The following is a 15,340-nucleotide window of genomic DNA, read 5'->3' as shown; positions in this document are numbered from 1 at the left end:
GCACTGCTGTGAGGGTGCGTCTGCCCTGCAGAACCCCGTCCCGACATGGCTGGGAGTATCCCTGGGCACCCCGTCTTGTCTCTGCATTGAGTGACTGAGACATGCACAATTCGTGGTGGTCTGCAGATGGGGTTTCCTCCGACCTGGCCTTGCAGCGGTTCTGGAAAATAGAACCCAGAGCTCTGGGCACTCATCGGGGTGCCATGCCTTCTGTGACTGTCCTCGAGCACCCCCCTGCCTTGGGCTCTGGGCTCTGTGATGTGATGCACTTCTGCTTCCCTGGTCTCTGGGGCCCCAGCTCTCTGGCTGCAGAGAAGGGCCTGAGACCTGGTCTTAGAGTCACGGTGACTCTAGGGGACCAGCGCCCATCTGGGCTCCTGTTTCCCTGCCTGCCTACGAAGGGTGCCAGCCCGAGCGGACGGGAGGTCAGAGAATGGGGACGGGGTGCCACCACCAGCCCGCCGAGGGCGCTGGTACCCCGGGGCGCAGGCCAGGCTGAATGTTGAGCCCACGCTCGCCTCGCCCCCAGCTGCTGGCCAATGCGGTCATCTTCCTGTGCGGGAACCTCACGGGCGCCTTCCACAAGCACCAGATGCAGGACGCCTCCCGAGAGCTCTTCACTTACACTGTGAAGTGCATCCAGATCCGGCGTAAGCTGCGCATCGAAAAGCGCCAGCAGGTGTGGATGCCGCCTCCCCCCGGAGCCCGAGCCTGGCCCTGCCCGGCTCTCCTGGGCCCCACGCCCTGCGTCCTTTCTCTTTGCACTTCAGACGCTCACTGAACAGTGTGTACCTGGGGCGCAGGGTGGACACCTGTGCCGGCCTCACCGCAGGGGCTGCGGGGGACACGGGAGGCTGGGGGCTAGGCTGGCTTGGGGCCAGGACGCAGGCCAGTGGAGGTGGAGGGGGCCGTGGGCAGAGCAGCCAGGGCCATAGGGAAAACCGAGGTCAGGTCGCCGAGCCTGGGGCCTGACGTCCCCCTGCCTGTCCCCGCCCCCCCCCTCCCCGGGGCCCAGGAGAACCTGCTGCTGTCGGTGCTGCCGGCCCACATCTCCATGGGCATGAAGCTCGCCATCATCGAGCGGCTCAAGGAGCGCGGGGACCGCCGCTACATGCCCGACAACAACTTTCACAGCCTGTACGTCAAGCGGCACCAGAACGTCAGGTGGGTGGCCGGCTGGGCCTGTGCGCGGGGTCCCCCGGGGGGCTGGCCTCAGTCTCCCCGTTTGTTTCCCCGGGGGGTGGGATCAGATCAGATTGGTGTCGGGGGAGATCCGGTAGCCACCTGCAGTTGTAAAACTCTGTGCCTAAGTAGGACTTCGGGGAAGAAAGGGGTCCTTTCAGGTGATTCTCAAGGGGGCACAGGCCCCCCAAAAGAGGTGACATCTCCCAGTCCCTGGGGGATTCGACGGGGCAACAACATCTTACCCGAAGGCACCAGCCTCAGTGAACCGAAGGTGTGGGTGCCGTGAGCTGGTTAGTCTGGAGCTCACGGACTCTGGAGCTGGGAGATCTGGGCACGCTGCTGCTCTGGTTTCCAGCAGCCTCAGCCCGAGCCTCAGTTTGCTCATCTGTGGGATGGGAGTCCTCCTAGGGTAGTGTGCGTGTAAAGTGTCGGGCGTGGAGCTCAGCCCAGGGGAGCGTGGAATCACATCTCACCACGGGGTTTAGTTCTGAAGGCGTGAGGAGGGAGAAGGACGTTCTGCGGTGCCACCATGCCGCGGTCAGCAGTGATGGGGGGCCTGGGGGTGGCAGCTCTCAAGGGCTCTGCAACTCCGGGCTGCTGCCTTTGGCCATAATGCCAAGCCTCTGGAACGTTCATTCATCCTTATGGCCCGGAGCTTCTGTCCCATCCCTCTGGAGGCTGAGGAGTGGCCGGGGCGACTGGGGTCAGGGCCGGCGGGCGCTCAGGGACTACCAGGGGCCTGGCACTGACCTCCACCCCCTGCCCCTCCCCCCAGCATCCTCTATGCCGACATCGTGGGCTTCACGCGGCTGGCCAGCGACTGCTCCCCCAAAGAGTTGGTGGTGGTGCTGAACGAACTCTTCGGCAAGTTTGACCAGATCGCCAAGGTGAGCCCGCAGGCCTTTGTGCCAGCCCCTTGTCCCCCCGGGGTGGCCTGTGCCCAGTGCTGTGCCGAGATTGGCGTGCAGAGGCCCCGGCTGAACTTTAGCACTCAGTCAGCAACCGCTTGTGAGCGTTCCACGGTGGCGGTGGGGTTGTGGGCTGGCCGCGGCGGCCAGGACCCTGTCCCCAGAGAGTGAGGCCGGTGGGGAGACTGCCAGTACGTGCGGGGGCACGCACAGGGGCTCGGGCGCTCAGGGGGTGCTCAGGAAGGCTGCCTGGAGGAGGAGATGCCTCCATCTCAGTGCTGGGCCTCGCCCCCAGTCTGCCTCCCGACAATATCTCTGGTGAACCATGCGCGCACATTAAAGTTTGAGAAACCTAGAAAGAGACGCTGAAGAGGAAAAGGAGCAGTTCTGGGCAGAGGGAAGAGCGTGTGCAAAAGGCTGGAGGAGAAAGAAGCCTCTGGGGGCCCTTGGAATGGACGTGGCCTGGTGTGACTGGGTGGAGTATGAGGGGATCGAGTTGCCAGAGGCAGATGTGTAAGGATTTAGGGCTGAGGTGAGGAGGACTTGACGTGAGGACACTGGGGAACGTGGCAGGTGCTGAGCAGGGGAGGGTATGGGGTGAGGAGGGCCTCCCAGGTACAGCTGAGCAGGGAGAGGTCTGGACACGGGCAGGGCTGATCTCACTGTTTGTCTTCATGGGTGGCATGGAGCCTGGGGGTGGGGGTGGGGGTTGTGGGCGTGTGTGCGTGTGTGTGTGTGTACATGTGTGCATGCATGCACTCATTCATTAACTCCTCAAATGGTCCTGAGACCTGCCACGTGGCAGCCTTGAGCTCCTGTGGCCTTGGGCCTGCCCTCCGATCGCTCCCGGCCTGTATGCTCTGAGCTTTGAAGAGGGGGTGTAGGGGGCTGGGGGGCCTGGGGAGCACCTGGCCCAGCTTCCGGGGAAGACAGGCTTAGTGGTGGCCATTAAGCAGAGACCCGAGTGTTAAGATTTAAGGCCGTGGCTATCTGTGCTGGCAGCACATTCGAATCATGTAGAGAGCGTCCGTAAAAGCCAACACCTGTGCCCGCGCCTGGGCGAGTTCCGAAGCATCCCCTGGGAGCCTCCTCGTGCAGAGAATCAATGGTCTGGGCCTTGGTGGGAAGCAAGTTTGGGCCCCACACGAGGAAGACCTTCTCGTGGTCAGAGCCGCTCTGTTCTAGGAGGGACTGCCTCACCAGGAGTGGCCTCCCTCTTAGGGGAAGACCACCGCAGGGCGGTGACCAGACTTCAGGCCAGGGGTGCCCCGGAGCACTGTCCCTCAGGGTATTGTGGACCGAGTGATTCGGAGGGCCTGTCTAGTCTGGAGCCTTCCTTCAGGAGCCTCCTTCCTTCATGACATCTCTTAAACGAGCAGGTGGGGGTTCCCAGTAGCTGGGCCATATGTGGGCTAGGGGCCTGGGCTTCCGGTCGCACATGGCCCTTTCCCTGCCACAGCCCAGGGACCTGCCCTTTACCTCTTGGACGCAGCTCTCCCTCTGTGGCGGGTGCAGGAGGCAGGCCCTTTGTACCGATGGGGAGAGGGAGGCCTTCCACCTGCCTGCTAAGGCCCCCGTGAGGGCTGCAGCTGGGCCTGGGGAGCCTGGGGAGTGGGCCTGGAGCCAGCATGTAGCCCCTTCTTCAGAGTCTCTAAATCCCCACCCCAAGCCTTGGTATGTGTGGCCACCTTGGCCAAGAGCTGACGGAGGGCCTAGTGGTCACAGTAGTACCTCAGATGGAACCTCAGACAGCCTGCTGGGCCCCCCATCTCCTCAGGGGCATTTTCCTATGTGGCCCCAGCCTCAGCGTTCACTTCCATCTTTCTGTCCTCTCCCCACTCCCAGGACCCAGCTGGTTTGCATCCCTGGCCGCCTAGCCATCTCTCAGGTTACCTTGACACCTGCTGGCCCCTTGGCTTGTGGCACCTGCCACCTGTCTTCATGTCCTCTACTTCCTCCACTTCAGCCGCACGGGCTGTTTTGCTGGCTACTCAAACAGCTTTCCGCCTGCAGGGCCTTTGCACATGCCGCGTCTTTCATCTGCCTGGAATGCTCTCCTTCACATACTGTCGTGGCTTGTTCCCTCGGTTCCTTTGGGTCTTTCCCAAATGTTACCTTTTCTGGGAGGCCTTCTCCGGCCTCCTGGAGCTTCCTCTCCCCTCCCGCCCCTCATTTTCCTCCTTAGCACTTATCACTACCGGGTGTCTGTGGATTTTCTGTGTCTAGGTTGGTGTCGAACTGCCACCGGCGTGTGAGCCACACGTTGTAGGGAGTTTTGTCTGTTTTGTTCACTGCCGTGTGCCAGTGTCTGGGGCTCGGCCGGGGGCTCGGTACACATTCCAACATTGCAAGACTGCATGAAGCGAAGAGAGTGTCTCCCCCAGAGGCACACTCCGGCGGCCATCCTTAGTAACACTTGCTCTCACCCCTGATGTTTGCTTAGGGGGTCCTCCTGGAGAGTCCTCTGTGTCCCCAGTGCTTTTGCCAGGCCTGGAAGCAGCTCCTGGTGGCTGGTCCCCCAGAGGAAGCTCTGGCCAGGAAGGAGTCTGGCTCCCTCCGAAGGGTGTGGGGAGGTGGCTGGCATGCGTGGACCCCGGCTTTTAGCCGCCTGCCGACCAGGCCCCTGCTTGCCTTGCCCTGCAGGCCAATGAGTGTATGCGGATCAAGATCCTCGGGGACTGCTACTACTGCGTGTCGGGTCTGCCCGTATCCCTGCCCACCCATGCCCGGAACTGCGTGAAGATGGGGCTGGACATGTGTGAGGCCATTAAGTAGGTATCCTGGGCAGGCCCGGGCACTGGGTCCTGTCCCCATCACGGACTCCTCCTGCTTCCCAAGGCATGGTAGGGAATGCATTGTACCCACTTTGCAGATGAGGAAGCTGAGGCTCGGGGTGCAAGTGGCTCACCTGGGTCCCTCCACAGCCCTGGCTGGGATGGGGTGACGGGACTGCTCTGCCCAGGCAGGTGCGAGAGGCCACAGGTGTGGACATCAGCATGCGTGTGGGCATACACTCAGGGAACGTGCTGTGTGGGGTCATTGGGCTGCGCAAGTGGCAGTACGACGTGTGGTCCCACGACGTGTCCCTGGCCAACAGGATGGAGGCATCTGGAGTCCCTGGGTGAGGCTCAGCAGGACCGTGGCAGGGTCAGAGGCCGTGGGCCAGCTCTGGGCTGGGCGGGGCAGGGGGGGTTGGGGGGGTTGGTCAGAGTGGGGTCAGAGATGGAAGCGATGACCTCGCGTTGGGGGAGCCAGGCTGGGCTCTGGCCTGCTCGGCCCTGCGTGCTGTGCACCCTCTGGGTGGGTGCCGGCCTTCTCTGGGCCTGCAGCTCTGACTCGGGGCTGGTCTCCGCCAGCCGGGTGCACATCACAGAGGCGACGCTGAACCACCTGGACAAGGCGTATGAGGTGGAGGACGGGCACGGGCAGCAGCGGGACCCCTACCTGAAAGAGATGAACATCCGCACCTACCTGGTCATCGACCCCCGGGTACGAGGGCTCAGAAGCAGTGGGCGGGGTGGGCGGGGCTGGCTGAGGAGACCCTCTGGGCCGGGACTGTGCTGGCGAGTGGGGTCCACACCCTGGGGGAAGACCCCCGTGGAGGCAGAGTGTTCTTCTCTTCCAGGCTGTGGAGAGGTGGGGGAGAGGCCCACCTGGGGTGGGAGTGAGCTCCCTGTCACTGAGTGTGTTCTAGGCTCTGCACAGCTTCTCTGGGCCTCAGTGAACTTGCAACAGCTACAGTGCCTACCTCAGGAGGAGGAAGAGCTCGTGTGAGCGAGCCGCTCACCACAAACTGGGCACCTCATAAACGTTCTAGAAATGATAGTCCCTGCTAGTTTATTTTCCAGGGGGTAGTCACTCGTTTCCTGGATTTTGAGAGGACACATTTGTAAGACACGCTTTGGATAAGACTCAGGACAGCAGGGAATGGCCGGGGGGCCACCAGGCAGGAGCCTCGGTGTGTCGTGGGTTCTGCCCCCGTGGGTGGCCACCCCGCGGGCTGATGCCTCTACCTGCTCGGAGGCCCCGCTTCCGTCAGGACCCCGAGGCGGAGGCAGCTGTTGGGCTGCTCCAAGGCGGTGGGCCCTGGTCCTGCCCCGCGCCCACACAGGCCCTGCTTTCCTGCCGCGGGAGGCCGGCTCGTCTGGCGGCCTCGGTGAATCATCCTTGGGGCTTGCTCAAGAATGTCGGCCACAGGATGGGCTCTTTACAGCTCCCTCTCTCTGGCCCTGGCTGTCCTCAGAGCTGGCCCGACTGCCAGTCTCACGGGGTTGGGGGGGGGAAGCGGAGGGCCAGCCTGCGAGCTTCCCTGGCCCCGTCATGTTCCCCAGGGACGGGAACCGCTCAGCAACCTCCCCTCCCTGGCCGCGGGCCCTGGATGCTGAGTTAGCATCGGGGGAGACCCTTCCTGGGTACCTCGGGGCTGCTTCCACCCCACAATCGTGGAATACAGTCCAGCCCCTCACCCTGTACCCCGCAGCTCTGGGCCCTGCCCTCTTCTCTGACCGCCCCCCCTTGCCCCCTGAGTGCCCTTCACCCCAGCCCCTGCCCTCCACTGCCATGCTCTTCGTGCCACAGGGCCCTTGTCACTGCTGCCGTCTCTGCCTGCAGTGCTCTCAGCTTGCTTGCAAATGGTCCTGTTGGTTTATCCTCTTTGCTTGTCTGCTGTCACTGGGAGCTCCACATGTGCAGGCTCGGGGCAGGGGGAGCGGCCTGTCCAGGCTGCCGTCCCCACGCCTAGAGCAGTGCCTGGCCGTGGAGCCGGGGCTCAGAGAGTGTGTGCCCAGAAGCAGAGCGCCGTCCTGCAAGGCGGTGGCAGGGACGGCTCTAAGCCCTCGCCTCAGCAAGGCCGCTGCGGGACGCGCAGGCGAGCTTCACTGTCGGATAAACAACGAAGTTTTTAGCATGTGTGTGTTTTTGTGCAGGATCTAACTGGGCATCCTACAGTTTCTCCAGCAACCCTATCTTCCCCATCTTTGTTGAATTTCATTTATTCACATAGTTGAACATTCAAAAAGCACGAAGGGTGTGTTGCGGGCCGTTGCCCTCACGTACTTGCCTGTAGCCGGCGCTCCCGCTGAAGGGGACAGGGTGGCGAGTCTCCCTTCCACAGAGATGCTGATGCACACTGAGGAGCCGAGGGACTGTCCTGCGCCCTCGCCAAGCTGAGGGTGGCGTGCCCCAACCCCTGCTTGGTACCTTGCTTTCTTCACCTGATGACGGAGCTGGGAGACGCGCCCTTATGTGTGCACAGAGGCCGCTGCACGCTCAGGGGTGCCTCCTGCTGTCGATGTGGCCGGCCTTCCCCAACTTTGGCCTCTGCAGGTTGTCCAGAGGTGGCAGGTGGCCGGTGGGGTTCACCTGCGGTTTGGTGACAGTCGCAGGTGCCCTCCCGGGGCCCGCTTCGGAACAGGTGCCTTTTTACTCAGAGCTGATGGATCTTTAGTGCACATTTATTTCTCAGGAAGCCCCGGTGTGCGAGAAGTGCTAGCGACCCCGAACTTGAGCGGCTGGGGGCTGTGGGGGCAGAGTTGCCGACCCGTAAAGGGAAGACGGAGAATGGGACCTCCCCCGACTCCAGGGCAGGTGGCTCTCGGTGCGGCACGGCTGGATTCCAGCTGGTCCCACTGGCGAGGCAGAGAGGCGCATCTCAGGGCTTAAAAATGTTTCTATCCCGAAAAGAGGCTAGAAGTTTCCAGGAAAGTTGCTGCCTGTGGCTTAGCGAGTGTCTGTGGCCGTAGATGCTGGTCCTTGTGGGTGTTTGCAGAGACCCAAGGGGACAGGGAGTTGGGGCATTTGGAGATGGTTCAAGCTTGTTTCCGGCGGCCTTGGCACTGTTTCTCTTCTCTTCCCCTTTTACGGTCCTGCCCGTCTTCCCTAGCAGGGGAAGGTCCCCAGCTCTTAGGGGGGTGGGGGCAGGGGGCCACGGAGGAGGCCGGCCGGGCTAACACCCTCTCCCTGACCTGGCCACAGCAGGCACATGGCACGTAACGCTCCCTTGCTGTGGAGTGGGGGCCACACAAGTGGAAGTGCCTGGAATGCCGCCCAGGGGGTGGGGCTGGCCCCTCGGTTGGCGGGCTCTCCGGCTCTCCGGGTTCCTGGCCTGTACTCCTCTTCCTCCAGCTGCTCCCTTCTGGAAGGACATCTGCCAGCCACATGTGGGTGGGCTGGGTAGGATGCTTGTGGCTTTCCTGGGCACTGTCTCCCCGGGGTGTCCCCACAGGGAGAGGCTAGTGGGCTTTCAGGCCCCAAGGGGGACAGTGTCTGGTCCCACAGAGCCTCACGGGGCCGGCAGGGTCTTAGGGCTTAGGACTTCAGCCCGATCTTTCCCTGGGGAGGCGGAGAAGGGTCTTGAGGGGCTATGCACAGTTGTGTGTGATCCCTGGCCGCCTGGGAAGGACAGGGCCCGAGCTGGGACCTCCTGTGCAGCCCAGCCAAGGAGTGCACCGGGCCACAGCTGGTCCCCGAGGGGCTTGCAGACCCAGCAGCGTTTCTGCAATTCTCTTTTTCCCCAGCCTGGCCAGCACTCAGGGCAGCGTGGCATTTCAGGGGGAGTGGAATGGGGGCGGGGGCCCTTCCTGGGCTGAGAGGGGAGGGGACAGGCCATGTCTGTGTCTGCCTGCAGAGCCAGCAGCCACCCCCGCCCAGCCAGCACCTCCCCAAGCCCAAGGGGGACGCGGCCCTGAAGATGCGGGCGTCCGTGCGCATGACCCGCTACCTCGAGTCCTGGGGCGCTGCGCGGCCCTTTGCTCACCTCAACCACCGTGAGAGCGTGAGCAGCGGTGAGACCCCCGTCCCCAGCGGGCGGAGGCCCAAGGTAGGACCCCGCCTCCCAGACTGCTCGGCACCTGCCCCATGTGTCCGAGGGTGCAGGAGATGAGAGACACAGTCCAGGGACAGACTTCGGGGGCCCCTCATGGCAGAGTAACCGTCCCCTCTCCTTTCCCTTCCAGACCATTCCCCTGCGGCGCCACCGGACCCCTGACAGGTACGTGCCCTGTCCCTTCCTCTCTGTCAACCGTGGCCTGCCTTCCTGGCCAAGCCCTGCCCCCCCAGTCACCCCCTTAGTGTCCGCCCCCTCCAGGCAACCTGCCCTGACCATCCTCTGTCCAGGAGGGCAGCTCGGAGGGGCTGTGGCTTGGAATGAGAACTTCACAGTAATGGAGAGCCTGTGGTGTCCCCACCTGGGGCCGGGTCAGTGGTTGGCGGGAGGGAAGCCTGCGGGTGGAGGGGGAGAGGCCTTAGAGATCCTCTGCTTCTGGCTGGGCTGCTGGCCACCCGGGCCTGCTGCTTGATGCTGGGCCTCCACTTGCCCTCTCTGGGCCTCAAGGGGACCCTCCTGTTCCTTGGCCACCCCGCACGAGGCTCTGGGGCCTCCTGCAGGCATCTGGGCATCCAGACAGGGGAGCCGCCTCACATACACTCCTGCCTTTGGGTGAGCAGGTGTGGTCCTGGGGTGATGCGCTTCGGTTTCTGATCCAGGAGCGCATCCCCCAAGGGGCGGTCGGAGGACGACTCATACGATGAGGAGATGCTGTCGGCCATCGAGGGGCTGAGCTCCACGAGGTGGGACCCCAAGGCCTCTGTTCGCCCTGTCCCCCCTCGGATGGGGGTTCCCCATACGGCCAGGCCCACCTTGTGCCCACGTGCCTGGTGGCCCAGCTCCAGCTGCATCTGTGGTGGTTCCTTTGCCTCCCTGCTGCTGCCTCCTGAGGGTGGACTTCTGCCCCCTCATCTCCCTGCTCCCCAGAGTGGGACCCCCTCCCCCATACCCTCCCCCATCTCCTCCCGAGGGCGGGCCCCCCTATTCCCCCAGGCCCTGTGTCTCACAGCCCGTGCCTGCCACCCCTCAGGCCCTGCTGCTCCAGGTCCGATGACTTCTACACCTTCGGGTCCATCTTCCTGGAGAAGGACTTCGAGCGAGAGGTGAGGAACTGGGGCTCCAGGCCTGGGGTGGGGCGGCCACCACCCCGACGTCTGTTCAGGGAGGGTGGTGGGGAATCACCCCCGCGGGCTATGGGGGTGGGTGGGGGCCCCGTCCCGCCTTGCTTGGCCTCTCTTCCTGTTGGCCTCACTCCTGTACCTGACTTGTTAGGGATTCTCCCACTTGGGTTTGGGAGACCTTTGCTCCCCTCATATGCTAGAACCTCAGCTGATAAGGGCCAGTGCATGCCTTAGTCTGGTTCTCCCTTCTGGCTGCTATAACTACGTGCTTTTATGCCGTTCCACAACTGTTTACTTATTTATTGAGCGCCTACTGTGTTCTGGCCACGTCCCTGGCACACACGTATGTCCTTGAAACCTCACGTGGCCGGACAAGGTGGCCATTGTTACCCATTTCACAGACTTCTGGCTTCTGGTGTGGCCTGCGAGGGTGGCCCCAGGCCATGGGGCTCTGGTGCTGGGGCTTCTTTCCCCCCTTAGCCTCAAGATTGGTGGTGGTGGTGGGGTCTTTCTCTGGCTAGGGCTTCCTGAGTCGGGGCTCCCTCGGTGAGGAGCTTGGGGTCTGAGGGAAACCCGCCTGGCAAGTCTTCCAGCAGCTGTGGGACCCTGGGCAGGCTGCCGGACTCTCTGGGCCCCGGTTTGCTCACCTGCAGCAGGAGTCCCTGTGGCCCGAGATCATGAGATTGTGCCTGGTGTAGGGGCATGAGCTGCACGGGGTCCCCCTGCCCACTAGCTAGGGGCTCAGGCCCGGCCTTACTCCTGAGTTTGGGGGGGGAGGACAGACCCTCCACCAGCCCCAGAGCTCAGACTTGGTTCCTGTCCACAAACTTGGGGCCATAGGCTTCTCAGGGACCTGGGAAATAGAGACCTGGGTGGGGTGGGGGAGGGGAAGGGATCAGCTCTAAACGTCAGGGAACAAAATGAAGGTCATTTGGTCATGATGATGTCCCATCATCACCTGGAACTCAAGGAGTATGTGAGGTTTGTTTTAAAGATTTGTTTTAGAGAGAGAGCACACGTGCACAAGAGGGGGAGGGGCAGAGGGGGAGGGACAAGCGGGCTCCCCGCTGAGTGGGACCCCGAGATCATGACCTGAGTCGAACGCTTAACCGACTGAGCCACCCAGGCGCCCCCAGGGTTGTGGGTGTGAGTTTTGATTAACTTAAGCCGGGGTGGGCCGTGAAGGGGCGGAGCAAGCGGCCCTGACCATCGCCCTCACCCCCAGTACCGCCTGGCGCCCATCCCCCGGGCCCGCCACTACTTCGCCTGCGCCAGTCTCGTCTTCGTCTGCATCCTGCTGGTCCAGGCCCTGCTCATGCCCAGGTCAGTTGGGGTGGGCGGGATGCGCGGGCCCGCGGGATGGCAGAGCCCCCAGAAAACCTGTGTGCGCTGCCCGACTGGCAGGAGGGGCCCGGAGTCCCAGAAACTGGACCAGGAGCTGTGGCCCACACTTGGGCTCGCCAGTGCTTATTTTTGTCTCCATCGAATGTGCGCGTCCTGTCAAGACGCAGGCCTTCCCAGTCCCCTGAGACCCGTGTGGCCCTGTGGGCGTGTGGCCTGAGGCGTCCGCCGTCCCAGAAGGCAGACTCCCAGAACCGTAGCCACCTCCAGCTCCCTCTTAGATGTGGGAAACTGAGGCTCAGAGGGCTTCTTGCCCTATCCGGGTGCACGGCTCCTGTTGGCGGGGGACAGGCGGGGTTGGGGGGTAGGTCACAGGGAAGGAGTGAGGTCAGCTACGTGGTGGTTTCTGGAAGGGTGGTGAGGCCAAAGGATCCACTAGGATTGGGGTTTAGGATGTGCTTCCTAAATGCAAACTAGGAAGAAGCCCTTCCGTCTGGTACTTCCGTGGCGGCCGTGGGTCTGAAGGCTGCGTGCCCACCACTTTCTTAGATGCGTGGCCCAGGCCTCGTGCACGAGTGGGGCAGCTGGACCACAGGGCTCAGAGATCCCCTTTGCTGTGTGTAGATGGAGGTTTGGGGAGGCAGGAGGTGGCTGAGAATTGGGGTGCTGGGGGTTGGGGAGCATGCCTGTGGCTTGGCCCTGGGCCGACGGTCCCCCCAGAACTAGGGTTTTGTGCTCTCCAGGATGGTGGCTCTGGGTGTGTCCTTTGGGCTGGTGGCCTGTGTGCTGGCGCTGGTGTTGGGCCTGTGCTTTGCCCACGAGTTCTTGGTGAGTGGGAGCCCTTGACCAGGCACCTGGCCCTGCCCCGCCGGCCCTCTGCGCCCCTCCTGCGCCGGCGACGGTTTGCAGAGCGCTTCTCCCAGTAATTCCACCTTCCCAGGCTGCCGGGGGGCCCCCCAAGCGGCTGTGGCTGTCCCTGGCCCCGAGGGTGGGAGCGTCCCTTCTGTCTGTGCACCCCGTGTGTCCTGAGCTCTGGGCCTGAGCTCTGGTGGAGCTCTCGGGAGCCCTCACGTCCGCTGGGCCTTTGTACCGACGGGTCCTTGTCCTGGTGCTGGCGCCGGCCCCCTGACCCCGTGCCTCCACAGAGGTGCTGCCCGGCCCGGGGGATGTTGCAGGCCATCTCCGAGAGTGTGGAGACCCAGCCCCTGCTGCGCCTGTCCCTGGCCGTCCTGACTATTGGCAGCCTGCTCAGCATCGCCATCGTCAACCTGGTGGGTTCTGGGGGGTGGGTGGGGACGGCGGGCCCTGGCGAGGAGCCCTCCTGCCCTGTGCGTGCTTCCTGCGGGGAGGGGGGAGCCAGTCCTTGACCCTGGGCACCCTCAGGTTCTTGAGTCCCACAGTCTCCTGCCCCAGGTGTGCATCTGGTGTAGCTCTCTGCAGGCCCCTGTGGGCGGGCTCCGCGAGGCCCCTGACATGGGCCCGGACTCCTTCCCCTTCGCTTTTCACCCGAGGACCTGGGGCCCCCAGAGAGTGTATGTGGCCAGCCCCACAAAGACAGGATGTCTTGAACCACCAGTGTTCTTGGCATCTTCGACCCTCTTCAACCTCATCCTTCTACCTGGGGAGGCCCTGGCTTCCTCTCTCTGGGACTCCGTTTCCTCGCTAGGGTGAGTGGCCCTGGGCACAGGCCGGGGAGGACACTTGAGCCCCTGCCTCTCAGGCCTGGCTCGCGTGCTCAGTGCTGCGGACAGCCTGTGTCCCTGCTGGTCCTCCCAGCTCTGACCTCTAGAGCCAGGGGCTCTCCGTGTCCCTGAGACCCTGTGACCACCACACTCAGGGTTGCCTGGGGAGAAGGGGGCTCACTGACTATGCTGATCCCAGCTTCTCCCCTGCCTCCCCCAGCCCCAAATCAGCCTCTGATGCTTTGGCGATGGTGCACATGGGGCTTCATTTTACACCCTCCTCCTCCCCAGACCCCTCCCCTCTGGGAAGTGGATGCCTGTGGCCAGGAGTCGGGGCACCGCGGCTCTGGGCATGCCTGGAGCTGGGCCTGGCAGGAGACGATGGTGCTGCTCATGGAGGCCTCTGGCCCCTGCCGACCCCCGGCCCCGCTCAGCCCTGGCAGGGCCTAGAGTCCCAGGTCCCTGGGCCACCCCTCACGGTGACCTGTCTTCTCTGTAGCCGCTGATGCCTTTCTCGGCCCCGGGGCTGCCTGCGGGCAACCAGACGAGCCTGAGCCCGAGGCCTGGGAGCAACACGTGCGGGCTCCTCCCGGTGAGTGCTGCGGGGCCCTGGTCCGGACGGCTGCGCCCCGCGTGCTCCCGCTGGGCCCTGCTCCTGTGCAGCGCCCCGCCTGAGTGCCTGAGGCCACGGGGTGCAGGGGAGCGGAGTCCAGCCCCTCCCAGGAGATGGACAGAGCAAGGCCCAGCCGGGGCCGAGGTGGCCTCTGGTCCTGGAGGACACAAGGGCTTCGGGGCCGGTGCTGCTTCATCCAAGGCGCGAGGAGGGGCCCCGAGAGGTTGACTGGTTGGCCTCCACCAACCATGGGTGGTGGAGCCATGACTGGCGTCAGGCAGGCCGACAGCAGAAGCCAGGTCTGGGGAGCCCTGACGGGGGCAGCGGAGGCCGGGGGGGGACTTCCGCAGGCCGTGGTGAATTTTGAGCTGGTCTCTGAAGGGCAGAAAGGTTCTGGGACAGGGAGAAAAGGGAGGGAGAAGAGCTGAGGCACGCAATGGGAGCCCGCAGGGCTTCAGGCCGTGGGGTCGTGGGGAGGCACAGGGACAGTTGGGACACGGAGCTGGAGGGAGGTTCGATCTCGATCGGGGGTGGCGGGGGGAGGCTGAGCGCCAGGATAGGGAGCTTGGTCTCTCTTTTGGGGGCAGTGGGGAGCCACAGCATGATCTTGAGCGGGAGGGGAACATGGGCAGTGATGCTGTTTGGGAAGGGCGAGCTCGGGGCAGAACTGGAGGCGGGGGGCTGTTCAGGCGTGTGTGTACCGTTGCCCTCACCTTTGTCACATCCACAGACCACTGCAGTTGGAATTACTTTTTTTCCCTCCCTTCAGTGAGTTCACCTACCATAAGTAGAAGTAAAAATAGAGTAAAAACAATGCGATGCTCGAAAGTTCTAGATTCTGTCTTCTGCTCTTTGCTAAGAAGGGAGGTCATCAAGGCAAGAGGGCAGTGTTGCAGATGCGCTGGCCCTTCGCGGCCCACCCCCCCCGGGGGCTGGAAAGGGGCTCGGAGTCGGGGTGCTGGCGCTAGAGGTGCCCCGTCCTGGTGACCTGGGTCCAGGAGCTGCCTCATGATGACCGACGTCCCCCCCCCCATCACCCCAGTATTATACCTGTAGCTGCATCCTCGCCTTTGTCGCTTGCTCGGTCTTCCTGCGGATGAGCCTGGAGCTGAAGGTCGTGCTGTTGACCGTGGCCTTGGTGGCCTACCTGGTGCTCTTCAACATCTCCCCGTGCTGGCAGTCGGACTGCTGTGGCCACGTTGTGGACAACCTCACCGAGACCAATGGTACCCTCAGGTGGGGCCCGAAGCACCCCGTGTCCCCCTGCCCGTCTCGAGTGTGGTCCATGGGGTGCCACGTCAAACCGTGCTGTGTTGGCCTTCACAGTGCCATTGGCCTGGACACCTGGGGGCTGGGCTGGCAGGTGGCATGGTCTCTGTTTTACAGGAGGGGGCATGATGGTCCCAGGTCTGTACACTCAGAGCTGGAGTGTCACTCATCTGCAGGTTCTCTGGGGGATGTCCCGAGTCCCACGGAGGCTTCCTGGGTCCTTCTGTCTCTACACCATTCTTGGGGTGCGGGGGCGGGGAGGCTTCAGCTCTAGCCTGGTCCCCCTCCTTGAGCCGTGTCCCGGATCTCCAGAGTTCTGGAAAGAACAGTTGTCTCCGGTCTGTCCCTGGACTGGTGGCTGAGCCCTGTGGCGTGGGAAGGGATGGCGTGTGTGTGCT

General features: G+C 63.5%; 1 protein-coding gene across 7 annotated transcripts in view; it reads left to right on the top strand.

Annotated features, from left to right (window-relative positions):
• The window catches only part of ADCY7 (adenylate cyclase 7), a 54,175-nt gene that overhangs the window by 32,123 nt on the left and 6,712 nt on the right, over nt 1-15,340 (top strand). For all 7 annotated transcript variants that reach the window (XM_073884364.1, XM_025852404.2, XM_025852406.2 and 4 more), the window contains 15 exons: nt 530-679; nt 1,016-1,164; nt 1,961-2,072; nt 4,737-4,864; nt 5,056-5,214; nt 5,450-5,582; nt 8,719-8,910; nt 9,047-9,081; nt 9,576-9,659; nt 9,947-10,019; nt 11,263-11,360; nt 12,122-12,206; nt 12,524-12,649; nt 13,560-13,652; nt 14,716-14,909. In XM_073884364.1, the coding sequence (XP_073740465.1) occupies nt 530-679; nt 1,016-1,164; nt 1,961-2,072; nt 4,737-4,864; nt 5,056-5,214; nt 5,450-5,582; nt 8,719-8,910; nt 9,047-9,081; nt 9,576-9,659; nt 9,947-10,019; nt 11,263-11,360; nt 12,122-12,206; nt 12,524-12,649; nt 13,560-13,652; nt 14,716-14,909 (1,811 nt within the window). The remainder of the gene's footprint in view (nt 1-529; nt 680-1,015; nt 1,165-1,960; nt 2,073-4,736; nt 4,865-5,055; nt 5,215-5,449; nt 5,583-8,718; nt 8,911-9,046; nt 9,082-9,575; nt 9,660-9,946; nt 10,020-11,262; nt 11,361-12,121; nt 12,207-12,523; nt 12,650-13,559; nt 13,653-14,715; nt 14,910-15,340) is intronic.

Source organism: Callorhinus ursinus, unplaced genomic scaffold (assembly GCF_003265705.2).
Source record: "Callorhinus ursinus isolate GAN/ISIS: 27379988/994484 unplaced genomic scaffold, GSC_fseal_2.0 scaffold56, whole genome shotgun sequence".
NCBI classification, from domain to species: Eukaryota; Metazoa; Chordata; class Mammalia; order Carnivora; family Otariidae; genus Callorhinus; species Callorhinus ursinus.
The sequence above is the reverse complement of the archived record's forward strand: the minus strand, read 5'-3'. Positions and strand labels throughout refer to the sequence as shown.